We start from the raw sequence: 21,533 nt of genomic DNA on the forward strand, positions 1-21,533 counted from the left end.
TGGCTGTGAAGACAGCCTGGGGGGAGCAGGAATCCAGTGTGACCATGGCTGTACATGCAGGAAGCCTGGGCTGCTTTAGAGGCCAGCTGCCATTATTTGGGAGGTGTGTGAGGGGAGAGGCAGGATGCGGGTTGTAGCCTTTTGCCCTGTGTGTGCCCTCACAGAGGGCAGGACACTGCCTGCATGGGCTCCAGGGGAGGTCGCAAGCAGCCACCACTGCCTGCCCAGAGGCCAGGGTCGGTCAAAGGCTGCCACTGCCTCCCTCCCGGCCCTAGGAGTGGTCATGAGCCACCTCTGCTCCCATCCTGGCGCGTCTCAGCTGCCACCACCACTGAGAACTCCAGGACCGGGCACCAGCCACCACATCTGCACACCCCCTATCAAGGGGATAATGACTAGCACATGCTGAGGAAAGAGCCAACAGGCATCTATACTAAAAACAGCCCCTACGCCAAATTAAACCCACACAAGCTACACAGGGATGCCCCCACATATAAGTAGTCTTCCAAGACCACAGCAGATAATTGTTTCTCCTAAATTCACAGAGTAAGAGAAATATAAGTAAAATGAAGAAGCAAAGAAACCACTTATAGTCAAAAAATCAAGAGCATTCCTCTGAAAGAACAAATAATGAAATAAGCCTTTTCAGTCTAACAGACACTAAGTTCAAAAAGGGGGTAATAAAAATACTGAATTAAGAAAGGTTATCAACAAAAATGCAGAGTACTGCAAAAAGGAACTAGAAAATATAAAGAGGAACCAAGAAAAATTAGAAAACTCATTTGCTGAGACGAAAGCTGGGCTAAAGCAATGAAGAACAGAATGAATAGTGCAGAAGAGAGAATAAGTGACCGGGAAGACAGAATAATGGAAATCACCCAATCAGGACAGCAGACAGAAAGCCAAATGGAAAAAAAATTTAAAAAAAGAGCAATAAAAGAGACCTATGGGACAATATAAAGTGTGCCAATCTATGCATAATAGGGACCAGAAGGGGAAGAAAGAGAAAAGGGGATGGAAAATGTATTTGAAGAAATTATGGCTGGAAACCTCCCAAACCTAAAGAAGGAAACAGATATCCAGGTACAGGAAGCACAGAGGGTCCCAAACAAGATAAACCCCCAAACAGAGCTACACTAAGACATATGGTAATAAAAATAGCAAAAGTTAAAGAGAGAATTCGGAAGACAGCAAGAGGAAAACAGAGTTAATTACAAGGGAACTCCTATAAGACTATCAGTTGATTTCACTACAGAAACGTTGCAGGCCAGAAGGCAGTGGCAAGATATATTCAAAGTCATGAAAGGGAAAAATTTACAATCTAGGGTACTCTACCCTACAAGATTATCATTAGAATAGAAGGAGAGATCATTAGAATAAAGTCTCAGGGGACTTCCTTGGCAGTCCGGTGGTTAAGATTCCATGCTTCATCTGCAGGGGGCATGGGTCTGATCCCTGGTCAAGGAACTAAGATCCCACATGCCATGCAATGTGGTCAAAGGAAAAAACAATTCCCAGATAGAAAAGAAGACTATAGGAAAGAGAAAATCACAACTGGAAAGTAAAGACAAGAAATATAAAATCAATGGGAACACAAGGCTTAAAATGGCAATAAATACATATCTAGAGATAATTAAATGTCAATGGACAAAATGCTCCAATCAAGATTGGATTAAAAAAAACAAAAGCCTAAAATATGCTGCCTACAAGAGACCCACTGTAGGGCAAAGGACAAACACAGACTGAAAGTGAAGGGATGGAAAAAGATATTTCATGCAAAAGGAAATGATGAGAAAGTGAGAGTCACCATACTTCTATGAGATAAAACAGACTTTAAAACAAAGGCCATAGAGAAAGATAAACAAGGACACTATATAATGATAAAAGGATCAATACAAGAAAAGAACTTCACACTTGTCAACATACATGCACTTAATATAGGAGCACCCAAATACATAAAACAAATACCAACAGAGATAAAGGGATACACTGACAGGAATATGATAGTAGGAAGCTTTAACAATCCACTCACATTAAAGCACAAATCTTCCAGACAGAGAATCAATAAGGCAACAGAGATCCTAAATAATACAACAGAACAGTTAGATTTAACTGATATTTTTAGGACATTACATTAAAAAAACCCCAGGATACACATTCTTTCCAAGTGCACATGGAACATTCCCTACGACTGACCACATACTAGGGCAAAAAACAAGCCTCAACAAATTTAAGAGGGTAGAAATTATCTGAAACATGTTTTCTGATCACAATGGCATGAAACCAGAAATTAACCACAGAAAAAGAAATGAGAAAAAAGCAATTACACGCAGACTAAACAACATGTTACTAAAAAACCAATGGGTCAAGGATGAAATCAAAGAGGAACTTCAAAAATACCTTGAGAGAAATGACAATGAAAACACAACCATATGAAATCTCTGGGATGCAGCTAAAGCAGTTCTTAGAGTGAAGGTCACAGTGATATAGGCCTTCTCAAAAAACCAGAAAAATCTCAAATAAACAACCTAACCTACCACTTAAAAGAATTAGAAAAAGAAGAGCAACAAAACCTAAAGTCAGCAGAAGGAAGGAAATAATAAAGATCAGAGAGGAAATAAATAAAATACAGATTAAAAAAGTAGAAAAAAAAAATCAATAAAACCAAGAGCTGGTTCTTTGAAAGGGTAAAGGAAATAGACAAACCCCTGGCCAGGCTCACCAAGAAGAGAGAGAATCCAAATAAACAAAATAAAAAGTGAAAAAGGAGAAATCTCAACTGATACTGCAGAGTTACAAAAAACCATAAAGTAACACTATGAACAATTACATGCCAACAAACTGGACACCCCAGAAGAAATGGACAAGTTTCTACAAACACACAGCCCACCAAAACTGAATCAAGAAGAAATACATAATTTGAAAAGACCAATCATTAGACGTGAAAGAGAATTTGTAATTAAAAAACTCCCTACAAACAAAAGTCCAGGACCAGACAGCTTCTACCAAACATACAAAGAAGAATTTATACCAATCCTTCTCAAACTCTTCCAAAAAACTGAAGAGAAGGGAACACTGTCAAGGACATTCTATGAAGCTACCATCACCCTGGTACCAAAACCAGACAAAGACACAACAAAAAAGAAAATTACAGGCCAACATCTTTGATAAATATAGATGGAAAAATCCTCAACAAAACATTAGCAAACTGAATCCTACAACACATGAAAAAGATCATACACCACAACCAAGTGGGATTCATCCTACTTTCACAAGGATGGTTCAACAAACACAAATCAATGTGATACACCACACAACAAAAGAAAAGGCAAAAACCACGTGATCATCTCAACAGATGCAGAAAAAGCATTTGACAAAATTTAACATCTATTCATGATAAGAACTGTTACCAAAGTGGGTACAGAGGGAACATATCTCAAGATAGTAAAAGCTATTTATGATAAGCCTGCAGCCAATATAATACTCAACGGTGAAAAGTTGAAAGCATTACCACTAAAATCTGTAACAAGACAAGGATGCCCACTCTCACCTCTTCTATTAAACATACTATTGGAAATCCTAGCCACAGCAATTAGATAAGAGAAAGAAATAAAAGGTATCCAAATTGCAAAGGAAGGGGTAAAATCGTCATTGTATGCAGATGATATACTATATATAAAAAAACCCTAAAGACTTCACACAAAAACTACCAGAAGTGATAAACGAATTCAGCAAGGTAGCAGGATACAAGATTAACATACAGAAATTGGTTGCATTTCTTCACACCAACAATGAAATAATAACAGTAAGGGAATGTAAAAAAACAAGACTTTTTAAATTCACCTCCCCCCCACCACCAGCAAAGTAAACTACTTAGGAATAAACCTGACCAAGGAGGTGAAAGACTTATACGATGAGAACTATAAAACATTAAAAAAGGAAACTGAAGATGATTCAAAAAAATGGAAAGATATCCCATGCTCCTAGATTGGAATAATTAATATTGTTAACATGCCAATACAACCCAAAGCAATCTACAGATTTAATGCAATCCCCTATCAAATTATCCATGACATTTTTCACAGAATTAGAACAAATAATCCTAAAATTCGTATGGAACCATAAAAGACCCAGCATTGCCAAAGCAATACTGAAGGAAAAGAACAAAGTAGGAGGCATAATCCTCCCAGACTTCAGACAATACTGCAAAGCTACAGTAATCAAAACAGTGTGGTACTGGCACAAAAACAGACATATAGATCAATGGGACAGAACAGAGAGCCCAGAAATAAACCCACACACCTACGGTCAATTAATCTTCAACAAAGGAGGCAAGAATAAACAATGAGGAAAAGACAGTCTCTTCAGCAAGTGGTGTTGGGAAAGTTGGACAGCCACATATAAATCAATGAAGTTAAGACACGCCTTCTCGCCATACACAAAAATGAACTCAAAACAGCTTAAAGACTTAAACATAAGGCACGACACCATAAAACTCCTAGAAGAAATCACAGGCAAAACATTTTCTGACATAAATCATACCAATGTTTTCTTAGGTCAGTCTCCCAAGGCAATAAAAACAAAACCAAAAATAAATAAATGGGACCTAATCAAACTTACAAGCTTTTGCACAGCAAAGGAAACTATAAACAAAACCAAAAAGACAACCTACAGAATTGGAGAAAATATTTGCAAATGATGCAACCAACAGGGGCTTAATTTTCAAAATACACAAACAGCTCATACAACTCAACAACAAAAAAAATCAAACCAAATCAAAAAATAAGCAGAAGATATAAAGAGACATTTCTCCAAAGAAAAAATACAGATGGCCAACAGGCACATGAAATGATGCTCAATATCACTAATTATTAGAGAAATGCAAATCACAACTACAATGAGGTACCACCTCCAGTCAGAACGGCCATCATTAAAAAGTCTACAAATAACAAATGCTGGAGAGGGTGTGGAGAAAAGAGAACCCTGCTACACTGTCGGTGGGAATGTAAACTGATACAGCCACTATGGAAAACAGTATGGCGGTTCCATGGAAAAACTAAAAATAGAGTTATCATATGATCCAGAAATTTCACTGCTGGGTATGTACCTGGAAATGACAAAAACTCTAACTTGAGAAGATATATGCACCCCAATGTTCATAGCAGCACTATTTACAATAGCCAAGACATGGAAACAACCCAAGTGCCCATCAACATACAATCGGCTTATGAAGATGTGGTATGGATACAATGGAATATTACTCAGCCACAAAAATAATGAAATATTGCCATTTACAGCAACATGGATGGATCTAGAGGATATTACACTTTGTGAAATAAGTCAGCCAGAGAAAGACAAATATATGATATTTACAAGTGGAATCTAAAAAATAATACAAACCAATCTATATAATACAAAACAGAAACAGACTCACAGACACAGAAAAGAAACTTATGGTTACCAAAGGGGAGAGAGAGGGAGGAAGGGACAAATTAAGAGTGTGGGATTAATGGATAAAAACTACTATACATAAAATAGATAAGCAATAAGGATTTACTGAATAGTACAGGGAATTATACCCAATATCTTGTAATAAACTATAACAGAATATATTCCACAAAAAAACCAAACTGAATCACTATGCTGTACACCTGAAACTAACACAATATTGTATACATATACTTCAACTTCAAAAAAAAAAAAAAGGAAATTAATAACTTTATAACCTCTCATGTATAAAATAATAAAGAGTAGATCTCAAATGTTCTTACTCTAATGGTAAATAGATGACGGGATGGAGGTGTTAGCTAATGTTCTGGCGGTCATCATTTTGTAACATATAAGTGTTTCAAATCAACAAATTGTACACCTTAAAGTTACAGAATATTCTATGTCAAGTATATCTCAATAAAATTAGGGAAAAAGACTATCACCTAAAAATCAAATGTCATGGTCTCTTCATCATAACAAAATAACAAATAAGATTACCTCCTCCTTTGGAACAAAAAGTGATCAGCCAGCCAATACCAGCAGCAAATGCAGTTTGTATGGAGTTAACAAAATTTCCTTAAGAGAAAACAAAGAAAATTTCTGATCACTTATCCCTCCATAATGGGAACCATTTTCCAAATGGGTTTTCCCTTCTAATCTGGCCCATTTCCAATCCACTCTGAGTAGTTTTCAGGATTCCTAAAACTCCTCTTGAGCATGTCAAATTCCTTCACTATTTGTTTTTTAATCACATAAAATCTAAATTCATTATTTCATTAAGAAACTCAAATTGGCAAGTAAGGCTCCTTGTAATCTGAGCTTTGTCTACACATTCAGCCAGCCATATTCTTTCCATTACCCATCTTTTTGTTAGATTCATGAAATATTGCCAGTTTCCCAAATACAGTGACCTTTTAAGGCTTCCTCTTCACTTTCAAGACAGATTGGATCTGACCTCATTCCTAACCCTCCCTCCTTTCCCCACCTGAGTTCTTTCATATCCTTCATGCTTCCCTAAGCTTACCTCTATCATAAGAGTTACTACATTGCATTTTAATGGTTTACTAATGGGGTCCTAGAAGGCAGGGATTATATAGTTTATTATTGCAGCCCTAGATAGTTTCAGAGACATAAATGGATTCAATGAATGATATGAGCATCCCTTTAGAAGTAAATACTATTATTTCATGGGTAGTACAGAGTAATTAAATAACCCACCTAAAGTTACTTGGTGAATTAAAAGCCTAAGATTAGAAGTTTTTAAACTTCAAAATTAAACTGAATAGGCATGAATTTACTGCCTGATGTAGTATACTTATGAAAGCAGTAAAATGGTTTACTAAATATTTAGTTGCACTTTCAAAGTTGACTTTTCACCTAGCCCCACCTCATATCCATGTCCTACATAAAAACTGTTTTAGTTTCTATATAAATATAATTAATTTATTAAATGCTTACTACTTAGTAGAGCTCAGAACAAATGACACAATTCCTTTCTAAGAAGCATGGAAAAGATATTTTAAAATGTCAATATTATGACTAGAACAGTAACACTGCCACTAAAAAACTTAAAATACCAATTCAAAGTATCCTTGAAAAATCAAGCGAATTATGAAAACAAAATTACCTGTCCATAATTCTGTCACTGTGCTTCTAACATGCTGCATGGCGAAATTCACTAAACTTTCCTTTGATCTGTCTCCATGGTATTTCACTGCAGCCTATTTTTTTATTAATAAAAAGAGGAACATCTTTTACTTTTTTTAAAAAACTGATACCAAATACCTTTATTTTCCATTATTTTGAATAAGTAAGATCTGTCTCTCAATAGTACAGTGTATTTCTAAATGACATGCTAATAAGAATCTTGACTGCACATATTCCATGTCAGACATTTGAATAATACTATTTATAATGGTTTTAGTTTCAGTTTTATCGCTTAACACTGGGGAAATAAAGGGAAATCAGAACTTTATATTCAATGAGAGAAAATACCTGTAAAATACTTTGTAAATTATAACGTATAACATGAATATTGGTTAACATTATGTTAAGACAGAAACTGAAATTGGCAAACATTTAATTTTGAAATAGAACAAAGTCAAAGTAATGGCATCTAAAAGTATTCATAGTATAATCAAAAATGTTTATTATGACTTATAGTTAGATGGCACCTAAAATAAGACTTAAAAACCAAAAGATTCTACAAATTCACATACTGTGTTTTTTCTAGTTATTTCCCTTGTTATAATGTTCTATCAATTAAAAAAAAAAAAAAATGCCAATTTTTATCTCTTACCATTCCAGACCTAAAAATGAAGAGACTGGGATAACTGTTGACTCCTTTCATTCGGCAAAGCATTCTATCATCGCCACAATTAACAGCTCCAATTCGAAGCAATCCATCTACTTCTTTAGCAAAGTCTCTCCACTATGAGGAAAAAAAAAGTATCTCTGAAAGGTCATTTATCTTTCCTTGAACATTCTTCAAGCTACACTTTCTTAAAGGAGAATACATTCAGGAAATAAAACCATATACACATGAAAAAATATAATAGTTGTTTCTGACAGTTATAATTACTACCAATAGAAATAACCCTAACATATTTTTAAAAAAGCCTCAAATAACAGATTAATTGTAAATAGTAAAATTTTAATAATCAGGATGTAAAAAATACATACTGTGGGAGCTAAATCATGGCAGTGTGAACACCCTGGGGAGTAAAAGTTCACAAACCACAGTTCTCCAGAATTAACAGCAGCATCTAAAAATACATAAAACCGAAACAACTTAGAATTATTTCCTAATTTTGTACATACTTTAGTTAAAAATTTTCCTTGAGATCAGAATGAAAAAAAAGTCACGTTTTTCATACTGCCTTTATCATTTTCTGTATAATTTTTTCTATACGAAGAAAAGATACTATTTCAACTGTCAAACTAATACCTTTTTTTTTTAACTCTTCCAAGCCCTACTTGAATAAGAAGCGGCCTTGAACTGCATGATGTATGTCACCAAGAAGCTATAAAAAGAAAGGAAGCAACAAAATGAAGCAACAGCCAAATCTCATGACAGTTTGTGTGGATGAGAGAAATGAAGAGAAACAGCAAGAGAGAGGATTTAAGCTCTTCTTCTACTATCTGCAGCATTGATTAAGCCCACAATCAATTCTGACAACTACTCCAGATTCTGAAAGAATGAAGAGACCTACATGACATAGTAAGGACCATGGGGATTAAATCTAATCTTTGCTCTTAGTAAGACATTTTCCTTGGAAAACTGTATTATTTGAAATATTAGATCAAAGTTTTTAACAATTCAAAACATGAATAAATATTTGCTAATAGATCTGAACACTACATAATATCTACCCAATAATATACTACACATTATAATCTAATCTATAACAGGATCTGATATAAACAAAATTTATTCATTTAAAAATTTTATCATTGTAAGGATGTGCTCTAACATCCAAGATAAAAAGGTTAAGACAATTTGCTTTTGGTTAAGGAGTTCCCATGCTATTCCATATCAAAATCAGTTATCAGTAATCTTTAAAGAAAGTTTTCATAAGTTATAATAAATTATACCAAGACATCAAAACATACCTATTCTAAATATGTGTAACTGATTCACATTAATTGGTAACATGCACAGTAATGTTCACCTACATTTCAATTACAAGACACACAGATCTATGGGAAAATAGTTAAACCACACATGGCAGGCAAAGTGTATACATTAGGATTTTATCAACTGTTCTTTGGCAAAGTTTAGAAAGTCTGACAAATAGACCACTCGACCTAGGTTGTCAAAATAACTGCCATGCTGACTTAGACCATCAACTGGTACGAATATGTTCTCTACCCCTTTCTTCTGGGACCTCTATGATGCAAATGTTAATTCACACGATGTTGTCCCAGAGGTCCCTTAAACTGTCCTCCTTTCTTTCTATTCTTTTTTCATTTTCCTGTTCCGCTTCAGTGATTTCCACTCCCCTGTCTCCCAGCTTGCCGATCTATTCCTTTGTACCAACTAATCTACTGTTGATTCCTTCTAGTGTATTTTTCATTTCAGTTATTGCATTCTTCATCTGTTTCATGTCCTTTATATTTTCTAACTCTTAGTTCAAAAACTTCTAACTTCTCACTCTGTTCATTCAATCTTCTCCCAAGTTCTTTGAACATCTTTGCGATATATTTAAAGTGATGAAAGGGAAAAACCTATAACCAAGAAGACTCAACCCAGCAAGGCTTTCATTAAGATTTGAAGGACAAGGACCTCCTAGGTGGCACAGCAGTTAAGAATCTGCATGCCAATGCAGGGGACACAGGTTTGATCCCTGCTCCAGGAAGATCCCACATGCCGCGGAGCAACTAAGCCTGTGTGCCACAACTACTGAGCCAATAAGCCACAACTATTGAGCGCATGTGTTGCAACTACTGAAGCCCATGTGCCTGGAGCCCATGCTCCACAACAAGAGAAGCTACCACAATGAGGAGTCCACACACCACAATGAAGAGTAGCCCCCGCTTGCCGCAACTAGAAAAAGCCCGTGTGCTGCAACAAAGACCCAACACACCTGATTTATAAATTAATTAAAAAAAAAGATTTGAAGGACAGAGCAAAAGTTTTACAGAGAAGCAAAAGCTAAAAGAGTTCATCCATGAAACCAGCTTTACAAGAAATGTTACAGGGACTTATCTAAGTGAAAACTAAAAGGCCATAACTAGAAAAATGAAAATTATGGAAGGAAAAAAATCTCATTGTTAAGAGTCAAATATACAATAAAGGTAGTTAGTCATGTATAAAGCTAGTATAAAGGTTAAAAGACAAAAGTAGTAAAATAATTGATATCCACAATAAGTAAGCAACATACAAAAGGATGTAAAATATAATGTCAAAATCAGTAGATGTGCTGGTGAGGGGAGTAAAAATTCAGAGTTGTTAAAATCAGTTTGAACTTATGAGATTAGCAACTTAAAATAATCACACATATAGAGACTGCTATGTACAGTGTGGGGAATATAGTTAATAACTTTGTAATATCTTTGTATGGTGACATATCATAAATAGATTTACTGTAGTGATCATTTTGAAATGTATAGAAACGCCTAATCACTATGTTGTGTAACAGCAAGTAACATGGTGTTACAGGTCATTACACTTCAAAAACAAACTCATAGGTCAGATCTGTGGTTACAAGAGGCAGGGGAAGAGGGGTAACTGCATGAAGGTGGTCAAAAGGTTCAAACTTCCAGTTACAAGACAAGTAAGTACTAGGGATGTAATGTACAACATTATAAATATAATAAACAATGCTGTATATCATATACAAAAGTTAAGAGTAAATCCTGAGAGTTCTCATTACAAGAATACAATGTTTTTCTACTTCTTTAATGCTGTATCTAGTATTTACTAAACTTCTTTTGATAACCATTTCATGATGGATGTAAGTCAAATTATGCTGTATACCTTAAACTTATACAGTGCTGTATGTCAGTTATATCTCAATAAAACTGGAAGAGAAAAAAATAATGGCATTTGATACAAAACTTTATTTAAAGTGGAAAAAAAAAACGTCTCCCATCTTGGTACTTTGTCATAGAGTACTTCTATGTTATTTGCCCAGTTCCCACTACTGTTAAAAATATTTTTAATACTATATTATCAAAGCTCAATGAGACGTTTCTGTATAACCCAGTGACCCAGAATAGAACAAGTATATTTCAAAATGTGATACAGCTGTCTGTTAATATCTATGCAATTACAGCTAATAGCTTGTTAGCCTAGAAAAATGTACAAAAAGGCAGAAGTGCTTTGAGTTCCTCTTTAATTTCTTGAGCTTGTCCTCATAAGGATGCAAGTATTGCGTGGGTACTATTCAAAATGACTAGTCTTAAGTACAAGATGGTCTCTGCTTCTGTAGATACTATCTAGAATTCGTTTTTAATAATGATGTAATACTTTTCTGTGATATATAAAAAGATAATGTGCATCATATGTTTAATGGGAAGGATAAGAACTTCAAAGTGAAGTTTATTAATCACATTTTCTCTTCTGTACTATAGCTGAACATTTCATCCTGATAAAAGTGAACTTTGTAATTTGGATTAACTCTTCCACTACAACTGCAGAACTGGACAAAATACAGAAGACTTCTGTTGAAAGCATCAGAGAGTTACCAATGCAGTGAGGAATTACAGGGCCCAGGAATGGGAGGAGGTAGAAATCAGGGGGCCAATATTTGCCACCTCTAGAAGAGGTAGTTGATAGGCAAGATTCTGAGCAGCGCTTTCAATACGTTCATGAGACTAGGTGGACAAAGATGGAGTTCAGGGCACACGTAGAGAAGGGTCCTATAAATAAAGATGAACTGGAAGGACACTAGTCCTGTGCAAGTCCAAAGCTCAGCTTTTGAATTATTTCAATCTCTGTTTGGATAAAGCTAATCTGAGATTGTTAGTGACTCTAGTCAGAAGAAAACATAACCTCTCTGGAGAAAGAGAACATACATAACTTAGAAATAAATCCACAATTATTTATATAATTAGTTACACAAAAGACCAGATTAAGTAATCCAAACCAATAGAAACTACTGGTAATAAGATACCCACAATCAAATTGGTGAATGTGGTATTTACAAAAGCACAGATTGATACGACTTTCCATCCTTATCACCCTCCCTCAGCTTCTTCAACTAAAACTTAGGGATCAGCTTGTCTTAGCCTAGTTACACATAGCGTAGTATTAGAGTTCAGACTGAATACTGGCAACTTTGCACCGAACCCATCGATGTCAGTTAATTACTTCTGAAAAATTGTCTCTAAGGTTTTGTGACTAATTTATTCTTAACTACTATTTGGAGTTCTATATGAATTATTAGCAGTTCTTAACCTTTTTTCTATAATGACAAATCTGAAAAAGTTTGAACCTATGTGCAATACAACAATCAGGAAAGTTTTTCATTCTGGATGGATTCATGGATTAGTTGGCTTGCAGGTTTTATTCAGTTCCTCTAATTCTATCTCTAATTCCAAAGTTTTCTGCCTCACAGGACCACAAAATATTTACTGACGGACTAGCAGATGCGAGACAATAATCACAGAAAAATCAACAGGTTCACATAACTACAGGCCAAAAAGTTATGATTCTGTCAGCTTGTGACATGGGTGTCAGTTCTGTCTACCAACAACACAAGTGAATCAATTTTTCTTCCATTTCCTTTGTAAAGATATTCATTTTCCTCACAGCTAAGTGTTCACTACAAGACTTTTAACAAAATAATGTACTGAATAGCTACCTTGTAGGCCTGAACTTGCCAACATGATGTAGAAAATAAGAATATGATGCAATTCTTGCTTAGGACGAACTGTACAAAATCAAGTGAGTGTAACACATTGTTTATGATGGTAATATGAGAAATTATATACATTTATTTTGCAACTAGTATGCTATTTTAGTTTTCTAAATTAAGTGAGATTGTAACATAGCAAAATAAAGTTGAAATATGATTTGAGATAAAATGTATTGGTTTGAAGTAGAAAAGAATATTTTATTATAAGTGTACAAGTTTACAAGTATAAGAATCTAAGGTTTTGTAAAATGCAATGCAAAGTGCAGTAGAAATATATTTTTAAATCCATTTTCACACAAATCATAGATCATATTAAATCTGCTTCCAAAAATAACCTCATACTTATTCTAAACTCTAAAATACAAAAGTTCTAAAACCAGAAGTATTTCTGTAAGTTTGTAGGAAGCTCACCTGGCACACAAACCTATCCTGAACTGATATGGGGGCTCTGTATTATTTTTACTTCCTTTATTTAGTATACATACTTATGCATTTTGCTGCATAAACACTGCTTTTTAAAAAATAGTATACTATCCACATTCTGCTAAGAACTTTTTTTTTACCAGTGCTGATATTTGTATTTTGTTCTCATCTAGCTTTTATTCTGTGTGTATATATGTGTGCACCTTTTGTATGATTTGTATTAATACTGCATATACGATTTTGTATTAGGCTTTCTTTTCACATAACATACTCAAATAGAAACACTTTTTACTAATGTGAAAAAACAGAAAAAAAAAGAATATTGGTTCATTATTTCAAATATGTCAATTATACATAAACACACATGTACAGAACATTGAAGATGTTGCTGGCACTGGTTTCATTTCCTCAACTGCCAAATGAGAGGAATAACTGTAGCTAACACACAGGAATGTCATAGAACTTCATTAACATAACGGAAGGAAAGGTGATGATGACAATTAAAGAAACTATCTGAAAAAGGAGAGGTGATGATGACAATAAAAGAAACTATCTGAAAACCTCAACTATGGTTATAGAACATTATTTAAAATACAGTATATACCATATTACCTTGCTAAAATTCAAAAAATTTCTAGATGCTAAATACATTTGTCCTTGAGAGTTTTAGTTAAGAGACTAGTCTTGAACTAGTTTTAGAAAATCATATACCCACAAACTTACCAAATTCTCTTCTATCCAATGTTATGATTTCAGGATCATCATCATAAATACCTATTTTTAAAAGTACATAAAATTGTAAAATTAAAACTTCATCATAAAAATAAATTATCACATAAAAATGTTACTTTTGTTTCAATCATCAAAAATCAGATTACTATACTAAATCTCCAAGTTGAAGAATATGCAACACACTAAGAGAAATGCAAAGAGTAAATAATACCATTGGTGATATATTTAAAGACTATCAAAAGACATTAGTTTCCTGACACAGACTGTCATGAGTGTGGGTGGGTGGGCATGTGTGTGGTGGGGGATCTTCACAATATTCACACAATTTCACCTCCACAGAAGATTTCTACTATGTTCTAAAAAAGAAAAGTCTTTATTTTGAAATAATTATAGATTTACTGGAAATTGTAAAAATAGTTCAGACTCCAATTTACCTTTTACCCAGGTTCCCCTAATGGTGACATACCAGGAAACTGGCACTAGTACATTTCTGTTAACTAGATCACAGACCTCATTCACTTCCAGACTGCATGTTTTTTCTTTCTAATGTGCTATCGTTTAAAAATATTTTGTATTGTTAAAAGTCTGATGTAATCAGAATATTTGCAGATGTAGAGGCTAACAATATAAATTTTATTTATTATAATTAATACCAATGTGAGAAAGTTTCTCATTACTATATAAAATATCTAAATATTAGTGATGGATATATACCAGGGGTTAGTAAATATTTTAGATTTTGTGGGACATATGGTTTCTGTCACAACTATTCAACTCTGCCCTTGAAGTGTGAAAAATAATATGTAAATAAGTGAGCAAAACTGTATTCCAATGAAACTTTAATTACAAAAGCAGGTGGCAGGGCAGCCTTAGCCTGTGAAATATAGATTGCTGACACTTGTTGTAGACTACCAAACTATAGCAAATATACCTGAAAATACTATTTGAAAAGTCAGTCTTGAGAAACAAATACTCCAGATACAAACTGAAAATATTTTATTTAGTCTAAGATAAAAGCATACTTCAGCTCTCTGCCTGCATTTGAGGCTAATTAATGACCAAGAGAGCTACTGGGTATCAGAACGCTCCCTCTTTGCTTGACACCTGTGTTTACTTTCCCCCTCCCTCGATCTCTTCAACTTGTTTACTCTCTCTGCTCGTCTCACTTCTCATTCCTGTCAATACCTTAAACCATTAATTAAGGATGGCATTTCTACTGAGGTGACCACTATTAAAGGAAACTTTAGTCTTCCTTGGAAAATATGACGCTACAACAATATTGAAAGACTTCAATATTTAACTTCTAATACAAATATTTTAAAAAATTAAATAGCAATCCTTATTTTAAAAGGATTTAACAAGATTATGACCAAAACACCTTCATATTGATATAGATACCTACATACTACTTGACTTTCCTTTTGAATCCCACTCCCATGTTATATTAAAATGAGTGTCAAGGAGACGCATATTAACTACATAACAGCTTATACATAAGCTAGGTGGTGAAACAAAATTACTTTTCTAATTTTACTTGAATAAACAAGAATTTCTTAAGGAGTATCATATCATCTTACCAAAATCATAACGATAATAATTCCAGCTTTCATACTGGCCTCCTTCTTGATTATCTGCAAGTCCCTTTTCTCCATACTTGTCATACTTTTTCCGCAGATCTTCATCTTTGAGTACTTCATATGCTCTATTTATTTTCAAAAAATCACTATGTGCATCTGGGTTATTCTATTAAAAAATATTAGATATAATATTTGTTTCAGATATACAATCGATTTAACTTAATCCCCAGATTTCTGTGCGAATAGATACCAAGATAAGGAGTAGTGAGGTAGGAGATAGATGGGCTCCAGGCTAGACATTTACAACTGGCCTCCTGTTTACATCACAGGAGGCAAAAAAAAAAGATGAGCTCCAGGCCAGACATTCATTACCAGCCTCCTGTTTACATTTCCTGAGACAAGAGACAAATGGGCTCCACGACTACATATTTATGACCGGACTCCTGTCTACATTTCGATATCTACACTTTGATATAAAAAAGAACAACAGGAATAGGGTAAATAACTGGACACTGAGCACTTTTATGGCAGAGACAGAGAGGGGCTAAACCCTGTTAAGAGATCAAGAAGTCATACACTCCCCAACCTTGGGACAAGGGAGACATTATACATGCACAAAAAGGCTCCCTGGAGGTCAAAAAGGAGGGGACACCACCTCATATGTCATGCTAAGCTTCTCCCATAGGCCTCTGGGCTAAAATCCATGGTGGAAAAAAGTTGCACACACATGATGGGGAGGGTCCCAGGACAGGTCAGGTGTGAAAAAAGAAACCCAGATAATTGGCCAAAGGTAAACAAAGACCAGGAAAAACTGCCCTATATAAATGACTTAACCGCCTCTTTACAGTGCTCCTCCTCATCAGGGGGGACGCCCACACCCTTTTTCTCCAGGTGTACATCTCTGCCTTGCTTCTGTCTTAACAAACTGTTTCTCTGTGTGCTCTCCCACTTGTTGTTACGCTATGTCTCTAATAATAAACTTTGTACCTGCTTTTACAGTTTTAGTTTTCATGAAAAATACATTTTTCACTGGGGACAAGAGCCAGGGAAAAATAGCTTCTAGCCTCTAGCCCTTGCTGGTCTGGTGGCTAGGACTTCTGGCTACCCAAGTTTCATCCAGGCTACCCAAATTCAATTCCTGGACAGGAAATTAAGATCTCACTTCTTGTCACTACTCAATGCTGCCTTGCCGAGATCAGTAGTACAATATGAAATGGGTGATCATGCATTGAAATAAAAAAAGTAAAAAAGTATTTTTAAAGAACTACAATCTTAAAAAATACAAAAAGTAATAGAAATGAGAACTGATGCCTCAAAAGATTGATAGAGGTGGTCATACAATATAAGTCACTACTTCTAAGAGATGCAACAGAAAAAAACTGACACTGAACACTTGGAAACACTTAATATTGTAAATATTATGTGTTACCCTTAAAACAATCAGAAAGAAATTTGTGGGTTATTTTTCTATTTGAGGCAAAACAATACTTTAAGAAATGTATCCCAATCAGATAATGACATAAAAACTAATATCAGAGTAACAACTCAAAACTGGATTGATACGTTACATTTGTTAGTTTCATAGAATGTTTTCTGAAGAATGCGTTCATCTAAATAATACTTAGTTGTAGATGGTCTACCATCTTTCATATATAATCGTAAAAGAAATAACATTCTGAAATTTTAAAGAAAAATCTGAAAAAAATGAAAATCCTAAACACATAGAATGTAGATCTCAGGAAAAGATTACTAATCACCAATTTAGAGAAATACTGATTTTATTGCTCAGCTTTATATAATCGAAATAAAATAATCCTATTTAAAATTCTACCTAGGGACTTCCCTGGTTGAAAGTGGTTAGGATTCCAGGCTTTCAATGCGGTGGCCTGGGTTCAATCCCTGGTCAGAGAAGAAACCTCAAGCCACGTGATGCGGCCAAAAATAAAAAAATAAGAAGATTAAAAAAAAATTACAGTTACTGAAGTTAACGGTAAAAAAATATTCTACCTAGGAAACAGAAAATTATAATTAAATCCTTCTCCGTAATGAATATCAAATCTCATTAAGAAAAAAATGAATGAGATAAAAATACCTTAAGAATTAAAACTAACATAGTTTTGAAAGATTAGATTACAGGATACATAATCAAATATTTATGATTGGAATTAACTCGATCTGGCTGCTCTCAAGTTTTAATTTATAATACTTCCTGACTCTGGTCTCAGACTTGCACATGGGAGAAAACAAAGTTGAAACATGCTATTATTAGCTGTTACTGCCACTTTTAGCAAGACATACTCTCTAAGTTCTAATCAAATAATTTTTCTGTTACTGTTCTAAAATGCTTGATTTTAATCTGCTTTGCTAAGAAAACTAATTCTGCTTTGTGATTAACATCTGTAATGTAACTGTTGGAAACAAGCTTTCAAATTGAGAGAATTGCATTTTTGGTATTGACATTCCTTTACACTCTTCTTAACTTAGAACATTTTGCTTCTGTTTTTAGTGCAGAAGTTGAATTATGATTTTTGATATGTGATTGTTCTTAAGCATTATGAGCACTTATTTAAAATAATTTAAAAACATATCAAAACTTACTAAAACACATTAATTAGATATGTTTAAAAGAAAGTTTTACCTACCGGGTTTTTATCAGGATGTAGCTTCAATGCCAATTTCTTGAAAGCTTGTCTTATTTCTCTACTGCTTGCAGTTTTGGATACGCCAAGTAAACTGTAAAAATTCTGATCTGTACCCACTAAAACGGCCATATACACTATTAGAAAACAGAGCATGACCCTTTTCAAGTCTCTGACATAGTTATCTTTATTTAACCAGACTCCCATTGTTTTTCTCATACAAGTTCTGACTTAAGTGAACATTAAGATAATGCCACTGGTTCCAGTTGATGTAATATGCAAATTTGAGAACTTCTGTCCACATTACTCCAAAGGTGAAACAGGCATCACGAATTGTTTCCTAAAATGTTAATCTAAAGAGAGAAAATCAGGCAGTTGAAATACATTAATAAAAAAACAAACCCATCAATAACACCATTTATTAAATAACATGGCCAGCAACACAATCTCCAGTAAATGGCAAATCAGGGTGTGTGCCTCAGGCTCTGTTCTTTGGGGGTCCCCTTCACTGCTTCCATTATCTAGGTAGCCAGATTTGTAAGATCACTCAAGATAGCAGATAAAGGTAAAAGGTAGCTAGTGTGGTTGCAGCTACCTTGTCTTTACAAACAAACAAATGCAGCAATCTGCTCTACTGGCACCAAAACAAAAGGGGGGGGAGCTTTTGGGTGGTGATTTATTTCCTTCCTTCTCCTACCCAGCTTAAGCTTGGCCCTTTTGATCTACTTCCTTTTTCGTTATTTCTTCACCCCTTTAAGACTACTCAGTTTTCATTTCAATAAAATTTCATTTGTAGTAAATATCCTTTGGGGGTACTAGAAAGTAGCACCAGATCCTTCCAAAGGGTGTGTGTGTATTTTTCATATAACCGGTCCAAGAATAGGAGTGAATTTATGTCCCTGTAACAGACAACTTACATAGACTTTTTTCCCCTTAATTTTCTCAGAAGGTGCTTATATTATATCTTAGTTACTATTTTATTTACTATTTTATATAACTAGCAGAATAACTGCAAGTTAATCGTAATTTTATTGCAGAGTTTACATTTGGCATAAATAAAAACAGAAAAAGAAACAAAAGGAGAAGAGTAATCAGTTATTTAGACATGCTCACCTGTGTAGGGTAACAATAAAATCAGATCACAGGTAAACCCGTATACTTTATCAACAGTTTCAAACATCTCACAATGCTTCGAAAAAATCTAACCTTCCTACTATTCTCAGTTCCTCCTTTCTTCATTTAATCCTAAATGCCTATTTTAATTTTTTTCTCCTTACCTGTGAATGGTTCTGGTTCATTTCTAATTCTTTTCACGCCACGAAAAAAACCTTTGTAAAATAGAGTGATGGAGATTAATACAACATCCAGACTAGAAAACAACGTTTAGAATAGAGTACATATTCTCAGCCACCACTTTGGGATCAGTGATTTTTGTTCCCTGCCTAGCGGTGGCTCTCAGTCCGCGTGGGCGTGCCTGACTTGCTGTGCGACAGGTGTGTTGCAGGTAAATGCAATTCTATCTCCTAGCTGCCACCACTGCGGAATGGGTTGCGGGGAGAGGGGAAAGATGGAGACATTGGGTGAAGACTGTCAGGTGTTGCTGCTGTGTGAAATCTCAGGCCGGATTAGGGAGAAAGGAACCTGGATAACTGAGGCTAAAGTGAGAAACTGGAGCAAAAAGCCGGGAACTGCTGGGCGGAAGAATGGTGGCGTAGATAGTAGGGAAGAGGATGGGCGCGAGAACACAATAAACCAGCAGTAGGGGACGAAGAGGACAGATTGCAGCACACAGGCATTTCGCCCCTCCCTTCCCGGAGGGCCCAGGCCGCCGCCAGCGCCAGCAGCGCCCCGGCCCCCGGCCCGTGCCCACCTCGGTGTGGCGGGGTCGTTTCCCGCAGCTACGCCCCCATCCTCAGCGCCGGCGGCGGACCCCACTCGGCCAAACACAAGCTGTGCGCGCGGGAAGCAAGCACGCACGCTCTGACCGCGGGCCCGCCGCGCCCGGTACGGGGTAGGACCAGCCGCACCGGCAGCGACGAGCGCGGCCGGCTCCGCTCTGCTCCTCGCGCGGCGGTCTCCTCGCCGAGCCGGGGCGGGGCCTGGCGCGGGGCATTGTGGGAAAGGCGTGGAGGGCGCTGCTTGGGAGGACACGCCTCAGGACCTGCGGGCGCAGCGGGGTGGGGCGGGCGGTGTAGGTTTAGGTTGACGTGGCCGTCTGCGCGGAATCCGGCTGCGGCTCCGGCTCCGGCTCCAACCCGGAGCTGAGGAACACGCGGTAACCAAGCAGCCCGCACCCCCACACCACTGCGGCAGGCGCACGCCGCCGGCCGGACGCTGGACGACTAAGCCCGCCCCTTCCGGCTCCCGTTGCTGTGGTGATGGGACCAACCCCCCCCACCCTCCCCCAGAGGGCGGGTTTAGGAGTGCAATTTCCCTGTGACCCTGTTCTTCTTAAAGGGAAAGGCAGAGCTATAGAGGATTTTTCTGGTGGGTGGGTGGGGCACAAGGGGAACTTAACTGAAGTGACATTGAAAGCAGTGTCAGTCTAGAGGGTTGAAGAGGCAATAGGAAATTTGGAAGAAATAAAAATATTTATGAGTGTATGGGGATGACAAACCTTTGAACATTCTACAGTATTGCCTGACTTCCTAGTCAACCAAGTGGGAAACTAGAGTTAGCCATACTCCTCTCTCCCACCTTTACATCTAAATGATATGGTATAGAAACTGCATTTTTGATCTGCAGCAACATAACTAGAACAATTGAAGTAGCTGCATTTGCAACTGCCAAAAGAGAAAACATCCTGATGAAGAGGATGCCTGCCTGCTTGTGACATCAACCCTAATAAAAGTTGCAATTGGTAACAATTTCATGTGTAGTAAATTAAATGTCAGCTTGTGAAAAAAATGATGACCACGTAGGATCCATAGCTAAACTAACATATTGCCCAAAGATGAGAAAGTAGCCAGAGCAAAGGTACAAATATTAGAAGCAGCCTGGTGTAATAGTAGCTAATAAGTGCCAGGAGCTGGTCTAAGCACACATGTAATTCAGTCCTCCAAGTACTCTTATATGATTGAGACTATTAGATCCATTTCACAGTTGAGGAAACCAAGGTAAATATATGATAGAGCAGCTTGGCTCCAAAGACTGTAATGTTAATCATTATGCCACACTGTGAACCACCAAGATCTTTAGAGGAAATTGAAGAGCAAAAAAGAAAACTGGAGAATCAAGGAAGGGCCAGATTACAGTGGGTTTTACATCATGATGAAGACATAGACTACCTTTTAGGTAATGAGGAAGCTCCT

At 36.2% G+C, this 21,533-nt stretch overlaps 1 protein-coding gene across 1 annotated transcript in view; it reads right to left on the reverse strand.

Annotated features, from left to right (window-relative positions):
* DNAJC10 (DnaJ heat shock protein family (Hsp40) member C10) overlaps positions 1-20,339 on the reverse strand; it is a 59,331-nt gene extending 38,992 nt beyond the window's left edge. The window contains exons 1-9 of the mRNA XM_057744995.1: positions 20,093-20,339; positions 19,500-19,550; positions 18,226-18,575; positions 15,584-15,749; positions 13,998-14,048; positions 8,173-8,255; positions 7,790-7,921; positions 7,118-7,211; positions 5,989-6,066 (exon numbers count right to left, since the gene is read on the reverse strand). Of these exons, the coding sequence (XP_057600978.1) occupies positions 5,989-6,066; positions 7,118-7,211; positions 7,790-7,921; positions 8,173-8,255; positions 13,998-14,048; positions 15,584-15,749; positions 18,226-18,441 (820 nt within the window). The 5' untranslated portion in view covers positions 18,442-18,575; positions 19,500-19,550; positions 20,093-20,339. The remainder of the gene's footprint in view (positions 1-5,988; positions 6,067-7,117; positions 7,212-7,789; positions 7,922-8,172; positions 8,256-13,997; positions 14,049-15,583; positions 15,750-18,225; positions 18,576-19,499; positions 19,551-20,092) is intronic.
* Positions 20,340-21,533: the final 1,194 nt, after the last annotated feature.

Source organism: Hippopotamus amphibius, chromosome 8, assembly GCF_030028045.1.
Source record: "Hippopotamus amphibius kiboko isolate mHipAmp2 chromosome 8, mHipAmp2.hap2, whole genome shotgun sequence".
Lineage (NCBI taxonomy): Eukaryota > Metazoa > Chordata > Mammalia > Artiodactyla > Hippopotamidae > Hippopotamus > Hippopotamus amphibius.